This window comes from Lissotriton vulgaris, chromosome 10 (genome assembly GCF_964263255.1).
Source record: "Lissotriton vulgaris chromosome 10, aLisVul1.2, whole genome shotgun sequence".
Taxonomy (NCBI): Eukaryota; Metazoa; Chordata; class Amphibia; order Caudata; family Salamandridae; genus Lissotriton; species Lissotriton vulgaris.
Genome location: NC_141698.1, coordinates 94,634,029 through 94,657,658, shown reverse-complemented (window position 1 = coordinate 94,657,658; position 23,630 = coordinate 94,634,029). Strand labels below are relative to the sequence as shown.

The window sequence follows — 23,630 nt, the reverse complement described above, 5'->3', positions numbered from 1 at the left end:
ACATTCATTGTTTTCATCACAAAATAGATCTCAGAAAAAGAGTTTGCAAGGCTATTACTCAATGTATATATTTGTTCTGAAACACAAGTAACAACAACGTTCTGCAATTTAGGTCTCTTTTTGCTTTTAACATAGAGTTTAAAAAGATTTGAATCTTTGTGAAACTCTGGAGAAAACTTATGCAATCAAATTCAACCAAATTTAAACTTGTTTGGTTCTCTTAATCACCCCATGGAACCCAGAGTTTGGTTTGCAGCTGGCTGGCCATGGAAAATCCTCCAATTTATGAGAAGGCGCTGAATCTGAAAAATTCACCAGTAGTAATCTACACCATAGAGCCACTATGGTGGAATAAATTCCACTGGTGGATTCTTCTCCTAAATAAGCAGTTCCTCCAGAAGCTGCAAAGGGTTGTCTGCTACAGCCCACTGATAAATCAGGCTTTAATCTTGCAACATCCCCATATCTCCCTGTATGCAATGCGAATGTAAATATATATGCTTATCTGTCTCACCTGTATGTCTTTATAGTCTCTGCAATCTTTCCCTATGGTCTTGTACTATGGACAGCACACCGCTTCTCTTCAGGGTCCGTAAGTGCCCTTTAAATTTCCTAAATATATATCAATAGAAATAATCATATCAATTACAAATTAATACTGCATGAAGTTCAAGGAGTCTTGATCTGTCTGATTTGGCTGTCCCATTGATATCCAGATGAATGCCCCACTGAATCCTTCAATTCCTTTAATTTTAGTCAGCAGTTACCTTTTGGGTTCAGTCAGTTCAATGTTATAGTTTTTAATTCTTGTTTGATATCATTCAGTGTATTATCTCAACAACACCTGTCATTGCCATGTCATGTGGAGAAGTGTGGCTCACTTGTTAGAGGAGGCAGACCTGGAAGCAGAGGTCAGCCCGGGACCAGGGTTCAATTCCCGGCTCGGCGGGGTCTTGAATCCTAAAAATGTCCATGGACTTGACAATTCTCGCTCTGGTGCCTACTCGATTCACGGGTTCACACTCTGCGACTCTGGGCAATAGCTTGCTTAATCTCTACAACGGCCCCTCGCGACGGGATGCCTGGCTTTCGCCTTGCGGATACCCTGCCGGGGTTATCTCACAGGGGAATACCAGGACGGGTTCCCTAACCAAGCGCTTAGAAACCGCTCGGTGATTTGCGCTATATAAATTCCTGTACATTTACATTTACAAGATTGGCTCTCACCAATCCTTTGTCTTCACAGAACCAAAGAAGTATTGTCACTCAAGTGGACAGGAAGAACTTGCTCCTCGTTCAGACCTTATTTCAAGGTGGCACAGACTATATGTCCCGGGTACGTGCCAAGCCGAGAACCGCCTCTTTTTACAAAGGCCGCTGGAGCGAATGGAGCCCTCCGCTGGTATGGAAAACTGAGGACAATGGTATGCAATGACCCATATATCATAACTTGGAGGAGACAGAATGTTAAAAACTTGATGTATTCTGATTAGCAGATGTAGTAAGGATTGTGCAAATCTGCAGCTCTGGGGTAATATGTACAAATAATATTTACTAAGATTTTTTTTTGCAAAGACTGAAGTCCTGTTTCAATGGGTTGTATGTCAGAGTATAGTACATAGAAAGAATGTCTGACATTAATATGCCCTATCATTTACAAAAAGATTGCCCCATTGGGTATAGATTTTCTATTAGACCTTCGTAATGTTCTTCACTGAAGATAGTAGTGTGGCTCGGAGCCAATAACGTCTTGTACAGACCTTCTGCTCCAACATTCCAATGTTTGTTTTCTGTTTCTCCCGTTTAATTTAGGCCATTCTACCCTCAGGTGGTTGAATGTTCTAATAGCAATATAGCCCTTTTGTAAATTATATTTATGGCCTAATGTTATGTCAGATGATATTGTGATCACTAAGTCCTGATACTATACATTCACAAAGGGTCTATGGGATGCTAAATCCATGATTATAATTTGCAGCTGGTGCTGCAAGGAGCAGGATGTGTGAAAGCCACAGAGCTGTTTCTGCACAGTTTTGGGTCGGCATTCCATTGTTCCAGCTACTGCAGTGTAGAACAGGCTTGTTTGTCAAATAGAGAATAAAACCACAGCTGACCTGATTTCAGGACAAACCGCTGGTTGATCCCTCAAAGTCTCCCCACCGCGCAATTGAATCTGGCTAAGTTGTGTTGAAAAGAATTTGAGAACAAGTTCCAGCTCATAAAAGCTTCCCTTGCTGTTTAAAACATGAGTACAGGAGCTATGAAGATGCTTTACAGGAGTCTTGTGTTGCCTTGTGTATCTCAGTTTGTAAGGAAAATAAGGTGCACAATTATGTTTGGATCTAAACAGCCACACACTAGTTTCTCCAGGGGATAGAACAGACCAGCTTGGTGCTGGGAAAATAGCACTGAATGTCATTATGTATATTTTACACCAACTGGAATACTGTTTCCCAATGCCTGTCAGTAAAACCTTCATCATTGATGCACCAGCTTTTTAGGTCTAGGCTACAGTAGATGTCTGTTGGCCAACCCTATTGCTTCCAATATAGAAAGAGTGTGTTTGGGTCAGCCCTTTGCTCGTGATTGGATGTCTTTGTTGTCTATTACACTTCCTTGCTCCTATTTGATGGCTTTCCTCCTTATTCTTGTGTTTGTCCCACCCGAAGGATTTTGGGATCACATTGTACTGATTTGCTGAGTTGTATCCGTCATTCTATCTTACACAACCATTCAAGCTACCTAGTAATTGCAAAGGTCCCTTGTGCTCAATCCATTCCATTTGGTTTTGAATTTGCAGATGATCTTGCAGGAAAGATGTTGGTATTAAAATCTTGGCTACCTACCACAGCAGTCTGCCTCGTCGTTCTGATAGCACTTATCTTCGCCTACTGTCACGTGCCACAAAGGTAAGCTCGGGGTTTACACGCTGATTGATTTCAAAATAATATTCTGGTACGGTTTCCCTACAAGATCAGGGAATTTGTATGAAGCAGGGATGAGCATTGTTTGGGTTGCACTGAAGGATTCCTAGTTCCTCGCATACAGTTAATATCTGTTATACGCTTTCCCGAAATGTACTGTTGTAAAGAGTTTGTTTGTTTTCTGCAATCTATGGTTTTTAATGGTTCTATTATTGAGACATCTCTGTAAAGCGCTCTGATACCCCTTACAGGGTCATGTTCGCGCTATAAAAAACACGAAATAAATAAATAAATAAAGACTGTTGTCATTCCTCATTCTAAAAGCAGAGCAATGCAGTGGATAGGCAAAATATCCACCTCCATAAACTATTAAGATAGGTTTCCTAATCCTGAAATTGATTCCTAAATTTCATATCCCAATAATTTGGAAGCTGGAACTAGGCCACATTTCACTAGTTGCAGGCACAGTGTGTTATGAGGAATGCATTCAAAATGATGTGTTCCGAAGTGACCATACCCCAACACAGATAATTCCCTTCCGCTGGCAGACTGTACAAAAGGCTTTCAAGTTATACTCCTCCTTGAGGGGATGATATCTAAATAGCCATACTTAATAGTAGAACCACAACAAAGGCGGACTATTGAGGCCGCACTTCACTTTCTGTTTCTTTTTGGTCTATACAAATGTGCACAATTCCTGTTCCCGCCGTCGTTCTATACAACTGCAACGCAGAATAGAAATTTGAGTTTACTTAGGAATGGTGTACCAGTAAGCTTCTTATCCACAACAAACGAGAGTAGACGTAAGTATTCCGATTTTTTATGTCCATACAACACATCCAGTCAAAGCGTTTCGTTCAGTTAACACTTGAACTTCATCAAGGCTATAAACAATACATATAGATTTACATAAATATACACACATAATACAAAATAGACATATAACATGTAAACAAATATAAGGGAAAAGCCTTCCTTACACAACGAACTTAATGAACATTTAACTGGCACAAACAGTTAAGTCAGTGAAACCCATATATGGACAAGACACAAATCTTTACCCAGGTAGTATTAAAAGCAGGCATTCTACATTAAACACAATAATAGCAACTCATAACCTCTTGGACAGTTATAATACACTGAGCCATACCACACTGACCAAAGTGTGTGTAGAATGAACCTGAAGAGTTTTTAAAAAGAAACACAGCAGAGGGTAATACTGAGAGATTAAAACCTTTAACAAGTGTTCCCACAGATAATTGGACAAGGGGCCAAGTTATATTTCTAATATACATTTAAATAGTGCAATAACTCACGTAAAGCCAGGTCATAGTAGTGCAAGCCTCTCTTTTTCTTTTCTTTTTTGGTTGATATCCCAACCCGTAGAGTGACAGCTTATCATATTTTTGGCCACTCTATAAATGGGTTTCTATACATGTACTCAGGATGAGTTGCAATACTGTGACCTCTTAATGTGGGTGCCTTTGACAGATGGCTGGGGGTTTAGTACATACTGTGCACTGGTGCCATTGCATCTGACCATCCTCCTTGGCCACTTTCAAAATGGGCTTTTATATGTGTACTGACGACGTGTTGCATTTTTGTGGCTCCCTAATATGGGCACCACTGCCTAACAGTTGTGGTTCAGTACGCATTTTTCATCGGTGCCGCTACATATGACCGCTTGGGTTGACATTTAATGTGTGCCAGTGATTATTAGCAATTATCATTTTGCCAACACAGGCATGATGAATAGGGCTTCCTCCTCTGATTATATTCTACTATGCCAGGTATGATGGAATATGTTAAATAGCTTAGCCTGCTTTCTCTTGTGCAGCAACCCGCACTCTCATCATGTATGATCTTTCCATCCTGGCCACTGTAGTTTGTCTGGACATCAGTGACATGTCAGCAGTTTTACAAGAAAATTGAGAGGTGCACTCAGTGAAGTCAATAGTACAAAGAGTTCATAGATTTTGTGAATCTTCTGTTCTTTCTTTAATGGGTTCTTTATTTTCTCTTTTTTAAAATACACAGGCACAGCCAACGCGTTTCATTCCCTTTAGTGCCTTGGGAATTTCATCTGGGCATAGAAATGGATCATTTAAATCGATGGTCCAAAATGTGGTCGCACCTTGAAGATCGGTGCTGTAGGAGTATTATCAGTGGTATGACCCTGGTGTTCCTGGATAGTATAGAAGTAACGTTCCAGGAGTTGTTCCTGATCGTCGTATCACAATTAGGCCGCAGTGGTGCGTGGAAAGGAAAACAACAGTTTGTCCTGGCCCCCTTCAAAATTCAGTGTAGAGAGGGGGGGGGGGGGGGGTGGCATGTACTGGTTGTCGGGTAACATCCAAACGGGTTGCCAAATGGATCTTCAGGTGCGGGACCTGTGATAGGGTCTCCGCAGTCTCCTGCTCCTCCCCGTGGAATTTTAGAAGCCTGCTATGGCCCCAATGTAGATACTTCCGAGTTCTTCCCTAGCCTGTGGGGGAAAATACTGAATGTGGGGTCCACTCACATCATCAGGGGGGGGGGGGGGGGGGGGGGGGGGGGATTTTAACGGCGCGCTAAACCCTGCGCAGGACAGGTCCAATACTGCCACGCATCATTATAATAATTCCCAAGAAGTATTGCAGGGCATATTGGAAGAAGGTGGCTTAATAGACAGCTGGCGCCACACGCATCCACAGGTGAAAGAGGGAACACACTTCACATCACGCACCAGGACATGGGCAAGGATTGACTACTGCTTGCTTTTGAGGGGGTTCGGATCTGTTAACACCCTGCCAGCACCTACTCAAATCACTGCCCTGTAAAAATTTCACTGACACCCCCGGGGTAGGGCAAGCCCAGGCCACCTTGGCGATTGCAACTGAATGCCTTGTTAGATATGGTCTTTCAGACCGAACTGGGGGAGGAAATAAAGGACTTTTTTCTTAGAAATAAAGACTCTGTAGACAGTGTGGAAGTTATCTGGGAGGCATTCAAAGTCACTATCAGAGGGTACTATATCTCCAAAAGCGTCGTAGTACTAAGGGACATATAGAGAACAATTAAAAAGTTGGAACAGGACCTGAAGAGGCTGAAGGGTCGGATGGGAGAGGTGGAAACAGGACAGGTAGAGAAGGAATTCAGGGAAAAGCTACCCGAATATGAAGAGACTGCAGCTAGGAAGGTAAAATTCTGCACTGGATGGCTCGTAGGTATGGAGAAGGAGAGCGCCCAGGGAAAGCACTGGCTGAAATTACACGATGCCCACAGTTTAACACTCATATACTAGAACTAGAGGGACTTGACAGAACAGTCTGCCAGGACACACCTGACATACTCGAAGCATTCACCTGACACTATGTTACACTATACTCTACGCAGTGACATGGGCCGGTAGACCTCGCTGCATTCATGGGGGATGTGGCGCTTAGTTGGCTCAGTGATACTCAGAGGGAATTCCTAAGTGCCCCATTTGAGGTTGATGAAATTAGGGACGCAATCATGCAATTGAAGAATGGGAAAGCGCCAGGCCTGGATGGACTACCAGCTGAATTCAATAAGAGCTACATTGACATGATTGCACCGGTCCTCAAGGAAGTATTCAAGGAATCCCTAGAAGTCGGGATACTACCCCCCTTCGATGAGGGAAGCATTGGTAATATCCCACTTGAAACGGGGCAAACCCCCCCGGCTCCTGCGACTACTATAGGCCGTTGTCGCTCATAAATTGCGATACGAAGATCCTGGCCAAGGTATTGGCCAATCGCCTGACTCTCCTAATGGATAAGCTCATCCTCCCCGACCCGTCAGGTTTTCTCCCTGGGAGGGCCACTACCAATAATCTGCGCACTCTGTTCTCCCTGATTCAGACCGTAGCTCCTGAGTTCCCGCTCGTCGCGTTTATTTTGGATGCCACGAAGGCATTCGATTCTGTGGAGTGGGATTATATATTCACCGTGTTAGAACATATGGGCTTCCCGTCATTATTTATTTCATGGATACAACTGCTGTATCGCCAGCCCACAGCCAAGGTATTGATAAACGGGCATACGTCCCCAGCATTCTCTATATCGAGGGGCACCCGACAGGGGTGCCCGCTATCCCCACTACTATCCGCCATAACGATTGAACCATTGGCATCTAGGCTTCGCCAATGTCATCAGGATAAGGCATTCAGGTGTTACTTACGTCATTTTCTGATTTCGTTATAAACTGATGATGTAGCATTATACATTAGAGACCCCCAACAAAACATTAATCCCTTGCTGAGAGAGTTCATAGTCTTTGGCAGACTGTCTGTGGTTAACATAAATTGGGGGAAATCACAAATATTCCCTCTCACGCCAGCGGTCCCCGAATTCCAGCCGGATTTTCCACTCCAGTGGTGTGACTCTGACCTCCGATATTTAGGCATACAAGTGACTAGAAACAGGGAAGAAACAATACGGCTCAATTATGGTACGGCTATCAAACGCCTAGCCAGTAACATCACACACTGGATCTCTTTACCCATATCATTTGCAGGCAGAGCCTCCCTCATAAAAATGATCATACTCCCCCAATTCCTATACCTGTTCCTAAACATTCCCTATCAACCTGGGGCCTACTTCTTTAAAACCCTACGCACTGAATTGATTAGATTACTCTGGGATGGCAAGTAGCCACGGCTCAAATCGTCCACACTTATGAAACCATATGACCAAGGGGGTTTCAATATCCCAGACTTCGAGGTTTATTATGTAAGCGCACAAGCTCATTACGCGTACTATTGGATACAACCCATTGAATATATGCCTTAGGTAGCCACTGAGGAAAGGCTTGCAGACCCTATTCCACTGAACCACTCATACATGGTCCTGCTTATTCCCGGGGGACGCCACCCACAACGGTCACAAGTGCAGTTGATGCATGGAAACACATAACAGATCTTCTTGCGTCACCCCTTTTGTACTCTTCGCGACTCCCATTGACATATCACCCAACTATGGAACTGCTACAGGAAAGAGGCTTCCAGACTCTATGCAAGCGACTTCATGTTGCCACATGGGGGACCTTTTCCACGAAGGTACGTTCCGCTCCTTGGTGCATCTTTTTCAAGGAATACAGCCTACACTGCTGGACGTATTCTTATATGTGCGGTTGAGGCAAGGGATGAGGGCGGTTATCCCTGACTTCCCCCAGGAACCGGAGAATCTTGTCCCACTTCACTTCATGCTCAGTTCCACAGATGGGAAACACTTGGTATCAGGTATATACTGCTGCATACGCACACTGCAAAAGGGCATCACTAGCTCGGCCCGCGCACATTGGAGTGAGGAGTTGGGGCAAAAAGTGACGGATGACCAATGGGCATATTGTTGTACACAAACCTCGCAAATTTCTGCCAGCTGCAGATTAAAGGTGATACATTATAAATTCCCGCAACGTTTATATTACACGCCTGTCAAAAAACACCGATTTAAGCTGACTGATAATGATAGATGCGAGAGGTGCGGAAGACCTGGGGCGGGCTTTCTGCATCTGGCGTGGGAGTGTCCGGCAGTGCAGGAGTTCTGGTTACAGGTACATGAGGCCCTCTGAAAAATGATAGATAGCACACTGGAGAGAGACCCCCTGATGGCACTCTTGGGGTACACTGCGCAAATACCCAAAACATATAGGAAATTCATTGCTACGTCACTATTGTTGGCTAAGCGTAGGGTAGCCTGCAGATGGGGTAGGGGGCGAGTCCCGAAGTTTAAGGATTGGTTGACAGACATCTTATATTGTCAGGAGCAAACAACTACATATGCGGAAACGTTGCCGAGAGCCTCCAGACCAAGGATATCTGGGGTCCTCTGAAGAACTATCTCCTTCAAAGAGATGTGGAGGACACAGATACCTCTCCTGCAAGTGGCACATGCTTGTTCTATGATACATGCTTCTCTCCCTGTAGCCCTGGGAATACTCTACAGGACAGATGTTGATTTGCATTTTGGGAATTGGGATCCGCATCGAATATGCATGAATTGCTATTGACTGACAATGGGCCTCTATGTCTGGCGTTTTTACTGTCTACCAATGTACTGCATCTGGATAATTGTTAATACTAAACATGAGCAATATATAATGAACATTGTAGTAACTGACTCCACGCAGGTTGGTGATGTTCAGATAGATTTATTGAAGATAGATGGGAGACCAGTAGTACATCAGTATATAGCCCCACCAGGAGCACCCAGCTAGGTACTCAGCCCTACTCCAACTGACTGCTTCATAGAACAACATTCCAAATGACATCATACCAGAGTGTTCTACAGATGGAGTAGTGGGAAATATGCATACACACAATATACAGGATATTACAAACATATTCATTGCAATATAAATGCGAGAATTGTATAGAGAGAAAAATAACGATTTCTGAGACTTGCTATGTGGTTGTCAAGCTGTATTGCTATGTTTCGTGATAAAACAATAAATAAAAGTTACACTTTTTTTTTTTAAAGCTGTCTGTGGGTAAGATATAAAACAGGAAATGTGTGTGTGACCGGGGTGGGGGAAAGCTGTCTGACTAGGCAATGGATTTTGCTGCAGGACGGTCCCTGGGTTTGGTTGCTTGAATAGTATAGAGTTGCTGCAGAATCTTTCAGAAACCTTCAACAGAATTTGCTGTGCCTACAGAAGCATCACAATGTAGGCACAGAAGAAAGTTTTTTTAAAATGTATATTGTAATCCAATCATGAATGAGGCTTAGAACAGTAGTTCCCAACCTTTAGTCTTCTGGAGACCCCCACTTAATCATTACTTGAACCTGGGAACACCCACTGAATCATTATTGAATCCCGGAGACCCCCACGAGTCATTACTAGAAGCCGGGGACCCCGTCCTAAGCATTGCCGAAGATTTGAACTGCAAAACAATACACAAAAAATACAGAAAATAGACTTTGTCAAACAAATGCAGACATTATGACACATTATTGAATCTGCAAACACATATATATATATTTTTTAAATCAAAATGTAATTTTATCAGAAAGTTTGGAGCTTTTCTAAATTCAATTGAGACCACTCATCATCCATACTATATTCTGTTTGATGCACCTGCATTGCTCCCACGAATCATATTTGAATTGAATTTTAATTTGAATTTTTAACATATTTGTAGAGCGCTCTTATACCGGGACGGTTTCATGGCGCTAGGTAGCGGTGATTCAGTGGACAAAGACAGAGACTAGACTGCAAGGGATCTGGAGAACAAGAAGGTCTTGAGATGTTTGCGGAATTCCGCATAAGAGGTAGAGGCTCTGAGGGCAGAAGGATATTAATTTAATGTTTAGCTTCCAGTTTCAAATTCCTTCACATTTACAGTACATTTTAAAATGTTCAATTGTACATTCAGCTTCTTTATTTATATACACTTTATTAATCTGTTAATATTATTTTCTTTTATAAGTAGTTGTGGACCCCCAGGGAGGCTTTACCGATACCCAGGGGTCCCCGGACCACAGGTTGGGAACCACTGGCTTGAGAATATTCCTTGTGAGGATGGATGACTTGTTTGATGGGTGGATGAAATTACCAAGGGCACCTGAAGGATACTGGGTCTGTCAAGTCACATGGCAGGCTTGTCCTCTTAGTCAACCCTATTACATCTTGACTCTACTTTCTATCACACCCGGCACAATATGCCCCCTGGATGGTATGCACCAGGGTTTGTGGACGATTCCTGCACATCACGCCTTTAGGCTATTCATCATAAATGTTTCAGATTTTTAAAAATACATTTGCAGACCTTATCTGTGGGTAAAGATTTTCCTAGAGGAAGAGCGTGTCAGTTTTTAATCAAAAAACATACATAAAATATAGATATAAAAGTATGTTTATATTTTCGATGGAAACAGTTGTATTTGCATCATGCTATTTTTTATACGCTGATGAAAAGTTTAAGTATGTCCTATTTTAAAACATTTCAGGCTGTGGAAGAAGATGTCTGTTCTAATACCAGACCCCGCCCCTTTCTTCAAGCCTCTGTACCTGGGACATGACGGAGACTTTAAGGTAAAAAATAAATATGTTAAGGGGGTAAGGGAATGATTCTCTCAAGGGGCCAAGCAGCTCTGCTTCACTTTTTCCAAAGGCGGGACACCAGTGGGAGGACCGGAGCACGCGAGTCCATGACGTCACCAGTATGAATGGCGGTCTCTGAAGCTGCCTGCCTCTGTTACTGTGGTGACGCGGTCTGTGGAAACTACAGAAGCGCGCAGGGTCGAGCAGTGCCGACCACATGTGCAGCTGGCTGCTCTTTTCAAAGTTTCCAGTCACAATGGGTGGCGGGGGTGCTTTAGACGTGAGAAGAGTTAGTTGCTCAAAGGAGAAGGGCCGAGTGGGATTAACAACAGAGACTAAAGTTAGCAAACCCTCGTGTGTTTTCTGTGCATAATAATAGTTGAATGAATTTTCATTTCAGAAGCATTGCCTCATAACTGCATGAAAAATGGTAACCAATATTTCGAAGCCTCCCTGGGTGGTTCACTTTACTTCCTCTTCCCTGTGAATTCAGTAAGGTTTGGCTTCAGATGTGCAAAGTAAATGTGTATATGTCGTTTCTCTTTACAATCTGAAAAAAAATAGCAATGCAATTGGGAAAAAATAGCAGAACTGAGAAGAATGCGGCAAAACATATTTCCTCACCTCAAAGGCACCAAACCAGGTGGTGAACTGACACGAAGAAGAAAAGAGCGCGTGCTTTATTACTGATTTGTTTATCCTGTACATGGCTCAAATCTCGTCTTGTGACCACCTGTAGTGATAAGAATAAGGGGCAGATGTATCAAGATTCCTATTTGCGATTTCTAAATAGCGATTTTTAAGGAATCGCTATTTAGAAATCGCAAAATGGAATGTATGTAGAAAATTGCTATATTTTAGCGATTTCTTACAGCCTGATTCATCACAGTGCCGTTTTGCGAGTTTGAAATAGCGAATCATAAGGAATCGCTATTCCAGACTCGCGAAACGGCATTCATGTAGGAATCACAAAAACAAAAGCGATTCCTACATATTCCTTATTTGCAATTAGCAAATTGCTAATCGCAAATAAGGAATAACTCCCCATTCATTCCTATGGGCCAAAAGGCCCATAGGAATGAATGGGGAGTATTCCTTATTTGCGATTAGCAATTTGCTAATCGCAAATAAGATAGCGATTTAAAGGGTGCCAGGGGTGTCCAAAGGACACCCTGTAGCACCCCTTAAAAGTAAATACGAACAGGTGTTGCGCACACACATGTCCAAAGGACATGTGTGTGTGCAACATGCAACTTAGAAAAATGCTTTTAAAAGCATTTTTCTAAGTTTTCGCTATTTACCAGGTTTGACCTCGCGGTAAATAGCGGGCCGAACTTGCGAATTCGCAATTTTAAAATGGATGATGAATTGCATTTAAGGAATCTCAAATTGAGATTCCTTAAATGTAAATCATCGCAAAATAGCGAAATTACTATTACCGATTTTTGCATTTGGGATGATGAATCCCAAATGCAAAAATAGAGCTCGCAAAGGGCCAGATTCTCAGAATCTGGCCCTTTGCGAGCCCATTTCGGCTTGATGAATCAGGCTGTTAGTCTTCCTTATTTGCGAATTCGCATTTTGCGAATTCGCAATTAAGGAATAATTTCCAATGCATTCCTATGGGCCAGGAGGCCCATAGGAATGATTGAGAAATAATTTTCAAATTGCGAATTCGCAATTTGCTAATCACAATTTGAGAATTATGTCAAGGGTGCAGGGGTGTCCCAAGGACACCCAGCTGCACCCCTGTAAATTACATGTGTGTACATATGGCGCACATACATGCTCAATGGGCATGTATGTGCGTCATATGCCACCCTTACAAATGCACAATTGTGCATATTTACAAGAAATCGCAAATTACCACCAACTACAAGTTGGTGGTAATTTGCGATTTCTAAACCTGAAATCGCAATTTTGTAATGCTTCATACATAGCATTTAAGGAATCGCAAAATTGCGATTCCTTAAATGCTTAAGCAAAATAAGGAATCGCAATTTTTTGCGATTCCTTATTTTGCTAATTTTTAATACATTCCAAAATCGGTGAAAAGGCCTTTTGCGATTCGCTAAGGCCGAAATTCGCAGAATTTCGGCCTTAGCGAATCGCAAAAGGCTTGATACATCTGCCCCTAAGTAGAACGTGAGGACAAATAGACATATTCCATCAATGTTACAGAATGTCTCTTGTGCAGGGCTTAATTTGATCCGGAAGTTTCTGGGGCTCAGCAACAGCACTTAATCATCAACACCAGCGCTTTTTTTTTAAAGTTTCTTTTTACTGTTAATCAAAACACATTGTCACAGTATACACATTGACAGAAAATGCACAAGGCATGGCAGTTTGCGATACAGTTCACATTATCCGGCTAAACAGACAATCTAGTTTGTAATAAACCATTAGGGTAATAAGTCCTCCAGATGCCGCTGTGTCAGTAACGCAGGTGGCTCACAAATGGTATCTCTGTATTCGTTCCATTTCCCCCATATTTGCATCCATTTCCTAGGGTACCCTCTTGTGCCATATACAGTTTTTTCTCGAAACATGGACCAATCCATGTCCCTTTTCCATTCCCCCAGCGTCGGGTTATGTGCACTCCCCACTTCCTAGCAATGTACCTTTTAGCGACTAGTAAGCCTAACGTTACCCAAGTTTGTTCTATACTGTTTGAATCGGTCGGTTCCCATATATTGAGGAGATACCCTTTGGCCTCCATTGTTATTGTTTGCCCCAGAGCTTCCCCCATACATGAGGTGACCCCCCTTCAATATCTCGCTATGCAGGGGCATTCCCACAGAACATGAAAAAGGAGCCCTCCCGGCCACACCGCCTTCTGCAGTTAGGATCTGTTCCATACCCCCTTCTAACCAGAGCTGGGCTGGTAACATATAACATATATCCTGTGGAATATTTTCAGCGGCACCAGTTTGAGCTTCGAGGATATTGCCCCCTCCTGCAGTGATGCCAGCTCTTCCATCCACTCTTCCTCATCCAGATCTGTTAGGTCACTTTCCCACGTTGCACGGAGCCGAAGGAGGGGGTCATGTGAGTGATTTAGGTAGGTCAGGGAGATTGCCTTCTTGGGCATGTAGCCGTCCAGGAGCCTATCCTTGAGATGAGAAGCCTCAGGAGGGGTTCTACTTCGGGATAACAGTGTATAGCGCGTGCCGCACCTGCATGTATCAGAATCTCTCAGTGTCCGTGAGTTCAAACTTTTGTTGGAGGGCTGTAAATCGTATAACCTCTTTTTTCTCCCAGAGATCGGGAGATCACTATCATATCCCATCTATCAAACCCCTTCGTTTTCCAGAGATCCCCCAATCGTTCAGAGTCCCATAGTGGGGTGAGTCACGTTATAGTTGTCGCCCATCCTATCTCTTTCTGGACCTGGTGCCAAACCTGTACCGAGTGCTGTGTGAGGCCCATAAGGGGAAATTTGGCCAGCTTAGAATACAATGCTCTTGTGTAATTCCCCCTGGGGAGGAGCCACCTATCCATGGCGTAGCCAGGATCCATATGGGGTGGGTATATGCAATCGTTAATAGCAGCTAGGTGTGCTGCCCAGTAGTATATTTTAATATTAGGCACACCAATCCCCCCATCATACCAGCTCGGCAATAACCGCGAGAACTCGATACGTGGCCAACCATTCCCCCAAAGCAGCATTCGCGGCGCACTTTCCACCTGCCTGAAATATGATGCGGGAAACAGGGCAGGCGAGTTTTGTAGGACACACAAAAATCCGGGTAGAGACATCATTTCAAACAATGTGGCTCTCCCCAAGAGGAACAAGGGAAAAGATTGCCAATGTGTTACATCAGATTTCAGTTGCTGCAACGGCCGTGTGAGGTTAGTACTGTAAAATTATTTGGGATCCTTGGTGACAAAAATCCCCAAATACTTAAACCCTTCCGTCACTCGCTTGAGTTGATATTCTCTCGGTATGACTGGAGGCTTACCCTGAACCACATGCATTAACAACTTTGACCAGTTAATGGTGTATCCAGAGTACATGCCCAAATTAGTGAAGATGTTAAGGACTCTACGCAGGGATCTGTTGGGGGAAGCCAAGTATAACAAGATATCGTCCGCGTATAGCGATATCTGGTCCTCCCAGACATTAGCCCGGCACAGTCGTCGTATGATAGGGTCACGTCAGATCCGGCAGGCTAAGGGTTTCTGTGTTAGAGCAAACAGCAGGGGGACGGGGGCAGCCTTGTCTAGTTCCCCTGTGGAGTTGGAATATAGCAGATTTTTTTATTGTTGGCCACTACCTGCTCTAATGGGTCAGTGTACAAAAGTCAGACCCAGCTAATAAATTTAGGGCTGAACTCCAACCGTTCCAGAATGGCGAATTGGTATGGCCACTCTATGGTGTCAAACGCCATAGTAGCTTCCAGAGACACCACTACTGCATCTTTCATGATGGTGTCAGCCCTTCCTAGAACACCCTGCACCCTCCTTAAATTCAGGGATGTGTTGCATGATGGCATGAAGCGGGATTGGTCCAGATTGACCAACTCTAGAGGAATACGAGTCAGGCGGGTGGCAAGCAGTTTGGCCAGAATTTTGGCCTTGGCGTTTAATAGCGATATGGATCGATACGACGTACAGCTGTCTCTTGGTTCCCCTCCTTAGATATCACTACCAGGGAAGGCAATCTTTGGTTCTGGAGAAGGGATCCCTTTTCTAGACTTTCCACAAATATGGCTCTAAGGTAGGGGGTTATTTTATCAGGCCTCAATTTGTACAGTTCGATCAAGCCATTAGGGCCCATTGCCTTTCCGGTCTGGAGGGAACGAATAGCCTGTGCTATCTCGTCTGTGGCAATGTCTTCATCCAGTGAAGTGCTATCTGCGTCTACCACTACTGGTAGATGAATTTCTAAAAGTGTAGACCCAGTCATAGTGTCGGCAGAACTCGTCTGCGATATCCTGCGGGTCAGTAAGCTTTTCCCCACCCACTGCCCTGAGTTCTGTGACCAGTCGGCTCACTGCTTCCCTCCTGTCCAACCAGACTAATAATTTCCCGGCCTTGTCCCCTAGCTCGTATACCCTCCCCAGTTTTTGAGCATAGTTTTGGAAGGGCAGCTTCTCGTGCCTTGAACCTATATTCCTCTTGCTTCAAGGGGAGAATGTGTGATACGTCTTGGTCTACGGACACGGGAGGCCTTCTTCCAATCTAAGAATTTCCTCCTCCAGTCGGAGAAGTGTGGAGTGTTTATCTTTTTTTACCCCAGAGATCTGGGACAGGGCGTGTCCTCGTATCACAGTTTTAACCCCTTCGATGCTCATGACGAGCTCAGCTCGTCATGAGGCACGGTTGAGCTGTGCTGATGACGAGCTGAGCTCGTCATGAACAATGGGATTTTCACATCAATCAGCACAGGAGGGGAAAACCATTAGCAGCGATGGTGTTAAAGGCCTCCCAAAGACCTACACCGAGACAATCGTGCAGTCGTTTTTAGTGTTTAATCTCTTGTTCCAGCTTCAATTGAACTGCTGGGTTCCGAAGATACCAGGGGCTAATTGGCGCAGCCCGAGTACAGTCCTCCCTCCCATATACCATGTGTAACCAAACTGGGGAGTGGTCAGATGTTCCCCCTGGCCAGGTGTCGTACTTCTCTGACATAGCCAACCTGTGCCGCAGGGGCGAGGATATAATCCAGGTGGGAAAAGCTTTTGTGGATACCAGAGTGGAACGTGTATTGTGTCTCTGCAGGGCGATACACCCTCCACTTGTCCACCAGCCCCATGGCTTCCTGGAAACGCGGTAGGTGCATTTGTGAGGGAGGCATATCTCTAGGAGGGTGGCAATCCAGAGTCCCCGAAACTACTGAGTTTAAGTCGCCTCCTATTATCATTCTACAGGTGGAAAACGTAAGTAGTGCCCTCCTCAGGTCTCTGAGTGTAGTGTCTTGCAAGCCCGGTGGCAGGTACAATGACAATAACGTCAGCGCATGTTTTTCACTTTTTCACTTGTGTTTTTTAAATCAGTCCGTAGCAATGCCATGTCGATTGAAATGGTGTCCATTTGGTGCTCCAGCAAGGTACGCACCCCCGCTGGGGCCACCATTACGTCCACGAGGATTGGTTCTCCATCTGATGGTGTCAATGATTTCTCAATCTCTCTTTTAGTGGTCCCCTCCTGTTTGCCTCCTTTGGGACTTGTGTATTCATCCAACTTCGTTTGAAGGGAAGACCGCTGCCCCTTCGGTTCTGACATGGCGCAGCGTTGCAAGCAGAGCACCGTTCACCAGCACTGCACACACCTGGTTCACTTGCTACTCACAACACACCAAATCAAACACTGAGGGTGCTGCCAGGGCCGCCAAACATATCACGCACTGACCCCAGTGCTCCAAAAAAAGGGTCACCTTGTCCACTATTTGATGTACCACTAGAGACACCCCTGACAGAACACACCTGGTTCACAGTGTTATATGAGAGTTGTGCCCATGTGCAACTGTGAGATACTCCGCCAACCCCACTTCAGTGTCCTGTTATTACTTGCTGGGAGGCAAGTTCTCAGCAATGGTGAAAACTGCCGGCTTCCTTGCACACAAGGTGAGAGTGGCCCCTGATGCGTCGACGGGAGTGGAGACAGTCCGACGCGCACCTCACACAGCAGCAAAAGAATGGGGCCAGAGTTCACTGCTCCAAAAGAAACTCACGCTGGATTGTCACTGCGTGGCTCCCAGGCATCGGTCTCATTGGCGGTTGGCACCCGGTCTTCCTCTTCGAAGGCCGCCCTCCGCAGAAAGTAGCACACCAAGCCGCAGCCCTGCCCGTTAATCTCCGGCAGGGCCGCTAGGCAGTAGACAGGTCAGGAAACACGGATTAGTGCCACCAACCGCCAATATGCCTCTCGTCCTCACAGCTACCGCACCCGTAAGGCTTCAGCAGGTAGAAGGGGGAATGGGGAGGCCGAGCAAGGTGTTAACAGAGGCCCCCTGTGCATAGTGGAAGTCGGGGCGAGATGTTAGGCACAAACGTCCGGGGCGCCGCCACAACTCAGCATCCGCGGCCGCCTCTCATGGAGATCCCGGTCAGCCACTCTATTACTCGAGCCGGGGGATTCAGGGCCCGATCGTCACTCCTTTCTGTAGAGATGACGCTGCACAGGAAATAGGTTCAGTAGATTTATTCATGAGGAAGACAGCTTAACAACCACAGGTAGGAAGGGATCACCTCAACATCAGATAGGCAGTAACAGACACTGGTCAAGGGAAAACATTCCAAGAACCTAACACTCTACTGAGTGACATAAGAAGGTTCTAGATGACATAGGAATACCACACACCTCCCCCCCTTTAAAAAAAAATAAAAAAGAACAAGGAAAAAAAAAAAAACCAAGATAACCCTTAAAGAGAAAAAAAACACTTAGGATCTAACGTAATCTCTAAACTTTGAAGGAGCATATTTCACACGCTCACTGCGTCTTAATAAGGTATCTTCACATTCTGCATTAGATTGATTGTCTACAGAAATGCATGGAGCAGGTGGAGAATCAGAATTAATAACAACATCAGAATTATTTACAATCTCCCTTTCTAAATTGTCATAAACTTCATGCATACCAGAAAAACCATCTGGATTATGGTCTGAGCCAAAGTCTGAAACCAGCTTGTCTGAGACAAATTTCTCTGGGAAAGTAGTCTTTTGTGAAGAAGAAACACAAGGTTTGCATAAAGAGACCCTTCTGAGATTCCAAATTTTCCCACCTTCGACTCTGACAGCTTTGCTGAAAATTTCAATGACCTTGATAGGATCAGACCATCTAGACACATTCTTATGGAACAACCCACCCATTTTTACACGAACAAGATCGCCAATTTTGACATTGCAGGTATTGTACTTCTTTTTAGAAGAATGTTGAATCATACTACCCTGGTATTTCCCAATTTTATCTCTTAATGCCTTAAAGTCTACTTCATAGGAAGTATCGCCTTTTAACCACCAAGGTAAAAGACGAGAACCTGGTTTCCTCCCTCGCAATAGTTCAAAAGGGGATAGACCAGTGACTGAATTGGGAGATAACCGGTAGGTTAGCAAGGTTGCTTGAAGAGCTTTCTTCCACTTCAGACCGCTTTTGATAGCCAATTGGCAAGATTCCTTAATGACTCTGTTGAACCTTTCAACCTGGCCGTTGGCCTGGGGAAAATAATTAGAGGTCCTTTTGTGGGTAATACCACAATTCCTAAGAAAACACTCAAATTCATTGCTGATGAACTGTGGACCATTGTCTGAAATAAGTTCCTTCCGTAAGCCTTCCCTAGAAAATATCTCGTCAAGAAACTCAATTACATGCTCAGAAGAAACTTTCTCAACAATCTTTAATTCAGGCCACTTAGAGAAGTAGTCAATCAGAACTAATGCAAACATAACCTTACCAGACTGATAGCTAAACGGTCCAATGATGTCAATTGCTAACCTTCGCCAAGGACCATTAGCATACTCAATGGGAGTAGTATCAACGGAAATGCCCTTTGCAGACTTGTCGCTCAAGGAGCACGGAGAACAATTCCTGACCCAACTATCTACCATGGCGTCAATACCAGGCCACCAGTAGTGTTCCCTGATCCTTCTTTTAGTGGTGGACATCCCCATGTGTCCCTCATGTGCCAATTTGCAAATTCTTTCTCTCAAACTAAAAGGAGGTATGATTTTATCTGATCTGACAATAATGTCTCGACATAACATAAGATCATCCTTAACTTTATAAAACGACCCCAACTCTCCAGAAAGTTTCCTTTCTTCAGGCCAACCTCTAATCAAGAATTGCCTAACTTGAGTCAAAACAGAGTCATTCTCCATAGCTTCTTCCCAGTCCTTCTCTGAAAGGATTAAAGAACTTTCCTGATCTGAAATAATGTTGACATCTGCAAGTGAATAAGCAACATCACAATCAACACTGTCACCAACTTCTACGCTAGCTGGAAAACGCGACATGCAATCCGCATGAACGTTCATACGTCCTGGAACGTACACAACCTCGCAACGGTATTCCTGTAATTATGGCTGCTAGTCTCGCTAACCTAGCAGTAAGAACTCTTCCACCACCAGCAGCTAACATAGTGATCAGAGGCTTATGATCAGTTTTCAAAAGGAATTTTGTGCCCCACAAAAATTGTCTGAAGTGCTGGGCAGCCCACGTACAGGCAAGTAACTCTCGCTCAATGGTTGAATAGTTTTTCTCGGCGTCACGTAGAGCTCGAGAGGCATACGAGACAACAAACTCACCAGATTTATCCTTTTGCATTAAAACAGCCCCTAACCCAATGTTGCTTGCATCAACATAAACAATACATTCTTTGCCCACTGAGTAAGGTTTCAAAAATGGGGCCTCAACAATTTTTTGTTTCAAAATTTCAAAAGAATTTTCTTGTTCCTTACCCCAAATAAATTTTGCATTTTTTTTTAAAAGAACCCTCAAAGGATGCACAATATCAGAATAATTTTTAACAAATTTGCCATAAAATTCGGTCAATCCTAAAAAAGAAAGTAACTGTTCTTTTGAGTTGGGAGAGGGTGCATTGACAATGTTTTGAACATGATTAACTTTGGGTTTGATTCCGTAACTAGATATTTCGTGGCCCAGGTACTCCACTTTGTCTTGCCTGAATTTACATTTGTTAAATTTCAAGGTAAGACCCTTGGACCGAACTCTTCCCAAAACCAAAGCTAGATTCTCATCATGTTCAGTATAGTCTTTTCCAAAAATCAAGATGTCGTCTTGGAAAGCTATGGCCCCCTTGCAATCTGTCAATAGTTCTTTCATAAGGCGCTGGAAGACGGAGGCCGCACTTGCCAATCCGAAAGGCATGCGTAAGTACTGAAACATGCCCTCTGGGGTGACAAAAGCAGTAAGTTTCCTTGAGTCTTCATCTAACTCCACCTGGTGGTAGGCACTAGCCAAATCAATTGAGGAGAACACAGTAGCACCTGACAAAGCGGAAATCAACTCGTGTATATTAGGCAAAGGATGTTTGTCTATCCATATTTCCTTATTGAGACTGCGCAAATCTGCACATAAGCGAAGTTCGCCTGAACTTTTAACTGAAATTACAATGGGCGAAACCCAAGGGGAAGATTCAATAGGCTCTATTATACTCCTTTTTACTAAATCGTCTAGAATATCTTTTAATTTGGGTCTGTAAGCCAAAGGAACATTTCTCACTTTATGCCTGACAGGAACAGCATTGTCATTTAAAACTATTTTGTGCTTGAAATCAATGTATTTTCCCAACTTATCATTAAAAATTTCAGGAAAATTCTTGAGTATGCTTTTAGTGAAGTCAGAATCACAAGATGTATTCAAGGTTAAGTTAACTAGAGAATCAGTGATGTGCTTTTCAAACCGGGGCTCCTCAACATAAACTGGTGGAACAGAATTTGGATCTAATTTGATCCCTAGCAAGCGTTGATGAGGCCAACCCAGAATGGAGACACCCTTGGTAGCAACATAAACCTTTGCTCTGACATCCCAGTTCTTAAAAAACAATTTGGTCCAAAAGAAACCCTCTAATGCAATTTTTCGTCCTGTATACCCACCAGGGTATATGTCAGGACTTAAGAGTTCCCTTTTGTGCCAAAGGCGTTCAAAAATATCCTTACCAATAATACTATACCAAGCACACGAGTCAACAAAAATTTCAATAGGTTTGTTGTCCATAAAGATAGTGCAAGAAGGGAAGTTATTTTGAATACATTCATCAATAGACAGTATGCAATTTAGACTATTTAGAACTTCTTCTTCTTCAGGAGAGATATAATTAATTCTTTGACCAGATCTGCACACATTGCCAAAATGCCCTTTCTTTTTGCACTTGATGCAAATCTTATCCCAAGCAGGACAACCTTTATAGTTGCCCACATGGTTAGCACTACCACATCTGTAGCAAACAATAGTACTTCTTTTGGTAAAATTCTTATTATCACTAGTGTTTCTTACATATTCTTTCTTAAAGGCAGGTTTGGGAATAAAAGTGTTTGAAGTGGAATTACTGAAATGAGTTTTAACAACGGCCACTTCAACTTCAGGAACGTTGGTTTTAAGATTTTTCCCTCTGATCTCAGATACAAACATTTCAGAATGTTCTATACCCTTAGCTATATTCACAACTGCGGCAAGAGTGGTCTCAGTATCCAACCAAAGTCTTTCTTGGATCTTTTTGCTTTTTATTTTCATCATGATTTGGTCTCTGAGAACCTGCTCATATGATATAGTTTCGAAAGAACAAGTGCAGGCAAGTGAACGTAAAGCTGCAACGTAATCCTCAATGGTTTCATCAGATTTCTGTTCACGAGAATAAAATTTGAACCGTTCCATAACAGTATTTATCCGTCTGCCAAAACGAATTTTCATTTGCTTAGAAGCTTTGTTAAATACATCCATATCACCTGCGTCTTCTAAGGGTGGTAAATTATCGAATTCTTTTATTCCTGCACCACCAAGACAATGTCTAAGAAGGGCAAGTTTTCTTTTTGCTGAGCAATCCTCTTTTTCTAAAACATCCACATAAGCAATAAACATAGGAAACCACAGATCCCATTCTATAGGAGGATTGCCAGCAACTTGAAGAAAATGAGGTGGTGCTGCAATATTAGACATTAGAAAATGAAGAGAAAAACAATGTAAGCAATTAAACAAGTATGGAACCTGAAAAGGAAAAAATATTAATGTAGAAGGTGTGCAAATCACCGTAGAAAAGGATTTGCTGCAATGAATATTAAAGTTTCAAGTTTCGTTTTTTTTTTCTTTTTGCTGTTCTCTCTTTTTTTTTTTAAATCAGAGGTTAAAATGTCTATTTCACTTAAAGTCGCTTTACACCGCTGTGAAATTGTAAAGGTAGCGCTGTAAACTGTGAAGATAACACACAGAACTGAAATCTTCAAGAATTTTGCTAAAAAGCGAACATTCCGCTTCAACCTTTAGTAAGATGGCCGCCGAGAGCGTCGAAGCTGCGCGATGACGTGCGCAGTGACGCGTGTGACCCAGAATGCAATGCCGTGGAGTCGATTACAATGGAGTGAAGGAGACTCGAGCAATGCCTCGTGAAAGGTTCGGAAGAAGAAGAAACTGCCAGGCGCTCGAGGTGGGTCTTTTCAAATATAAACAAGCAGGAAAGTAGGTTTAAGCTTGTGAACACGCAAAATCAGCAATTTTCGGATTAAAGTTTGTAATGCCCATACACCGCTCGATAATGCGGTCGGAAGGTAAAGGCACAGAGTATAAATACTTAAATCCTTAAAAATAACTCACGTTTAGGCTGAAATGCGGAAAATCCAGTTGATGATGATGAAAAATTAGTTCTGTTGGTTGAAGGTGATTGCAGGAGTTCCTTACGAGTAAGAAGAGAAAAAGCACCTTCTTTTAAATTGGCAAAAACGGGTTTTGCGCGAAACAGGAACAGTAGTAAGCGAGTGAACGCTGTCTTCATGAAAATTCACTGCTCCCAACGTCGCCAGTAATTGTGTAGAGATGACGCTGCACAGGAAATAGGTTCAGTAGATTTATTCATGAGGAAGACAGCTTAACAACCACAGGTAGGAAGGGATCACCTCAACATCAGATAGGCAGTAACAGACACTGGTCAAGGGAAAACATTCCAAGAACCTAACACTCTACTGAGTGACATAAGAAGGTTCTAGATGA

The 23,630-nt window shown here is 43.4% G+C and overlaps 1 protein-coding gene across 2 annotated transcripts in view; it reads left to right on the top strand.

The window, feature by feature from the left end:
- Positions 1-23,630, top strand: part of IL21R (interleukin 21 receptor) — a 169,377-nt gene that overhangs the window by 104,248 nt on the left and 41,499 nt on the right. For both annotated transcript variants that reach the window (XM_086940589.1, XM_086940590.1), the window contains 3 exons: positions 1,247-1,424; positions 2,801-2,909; positions 10,877-10,961. In XM_086940589.1, coding sequence (XP_086796715.1) covers positions 1,247-1,424; positions 2,801-2,909; positions 10,877-10,961 — 372 coding nt within the window. The remainder of the gene's footprint in view (positions 1-1,246; positions 1,425-2,800; positions 2,910-10,876; positions 10,962-23,630) is intronic.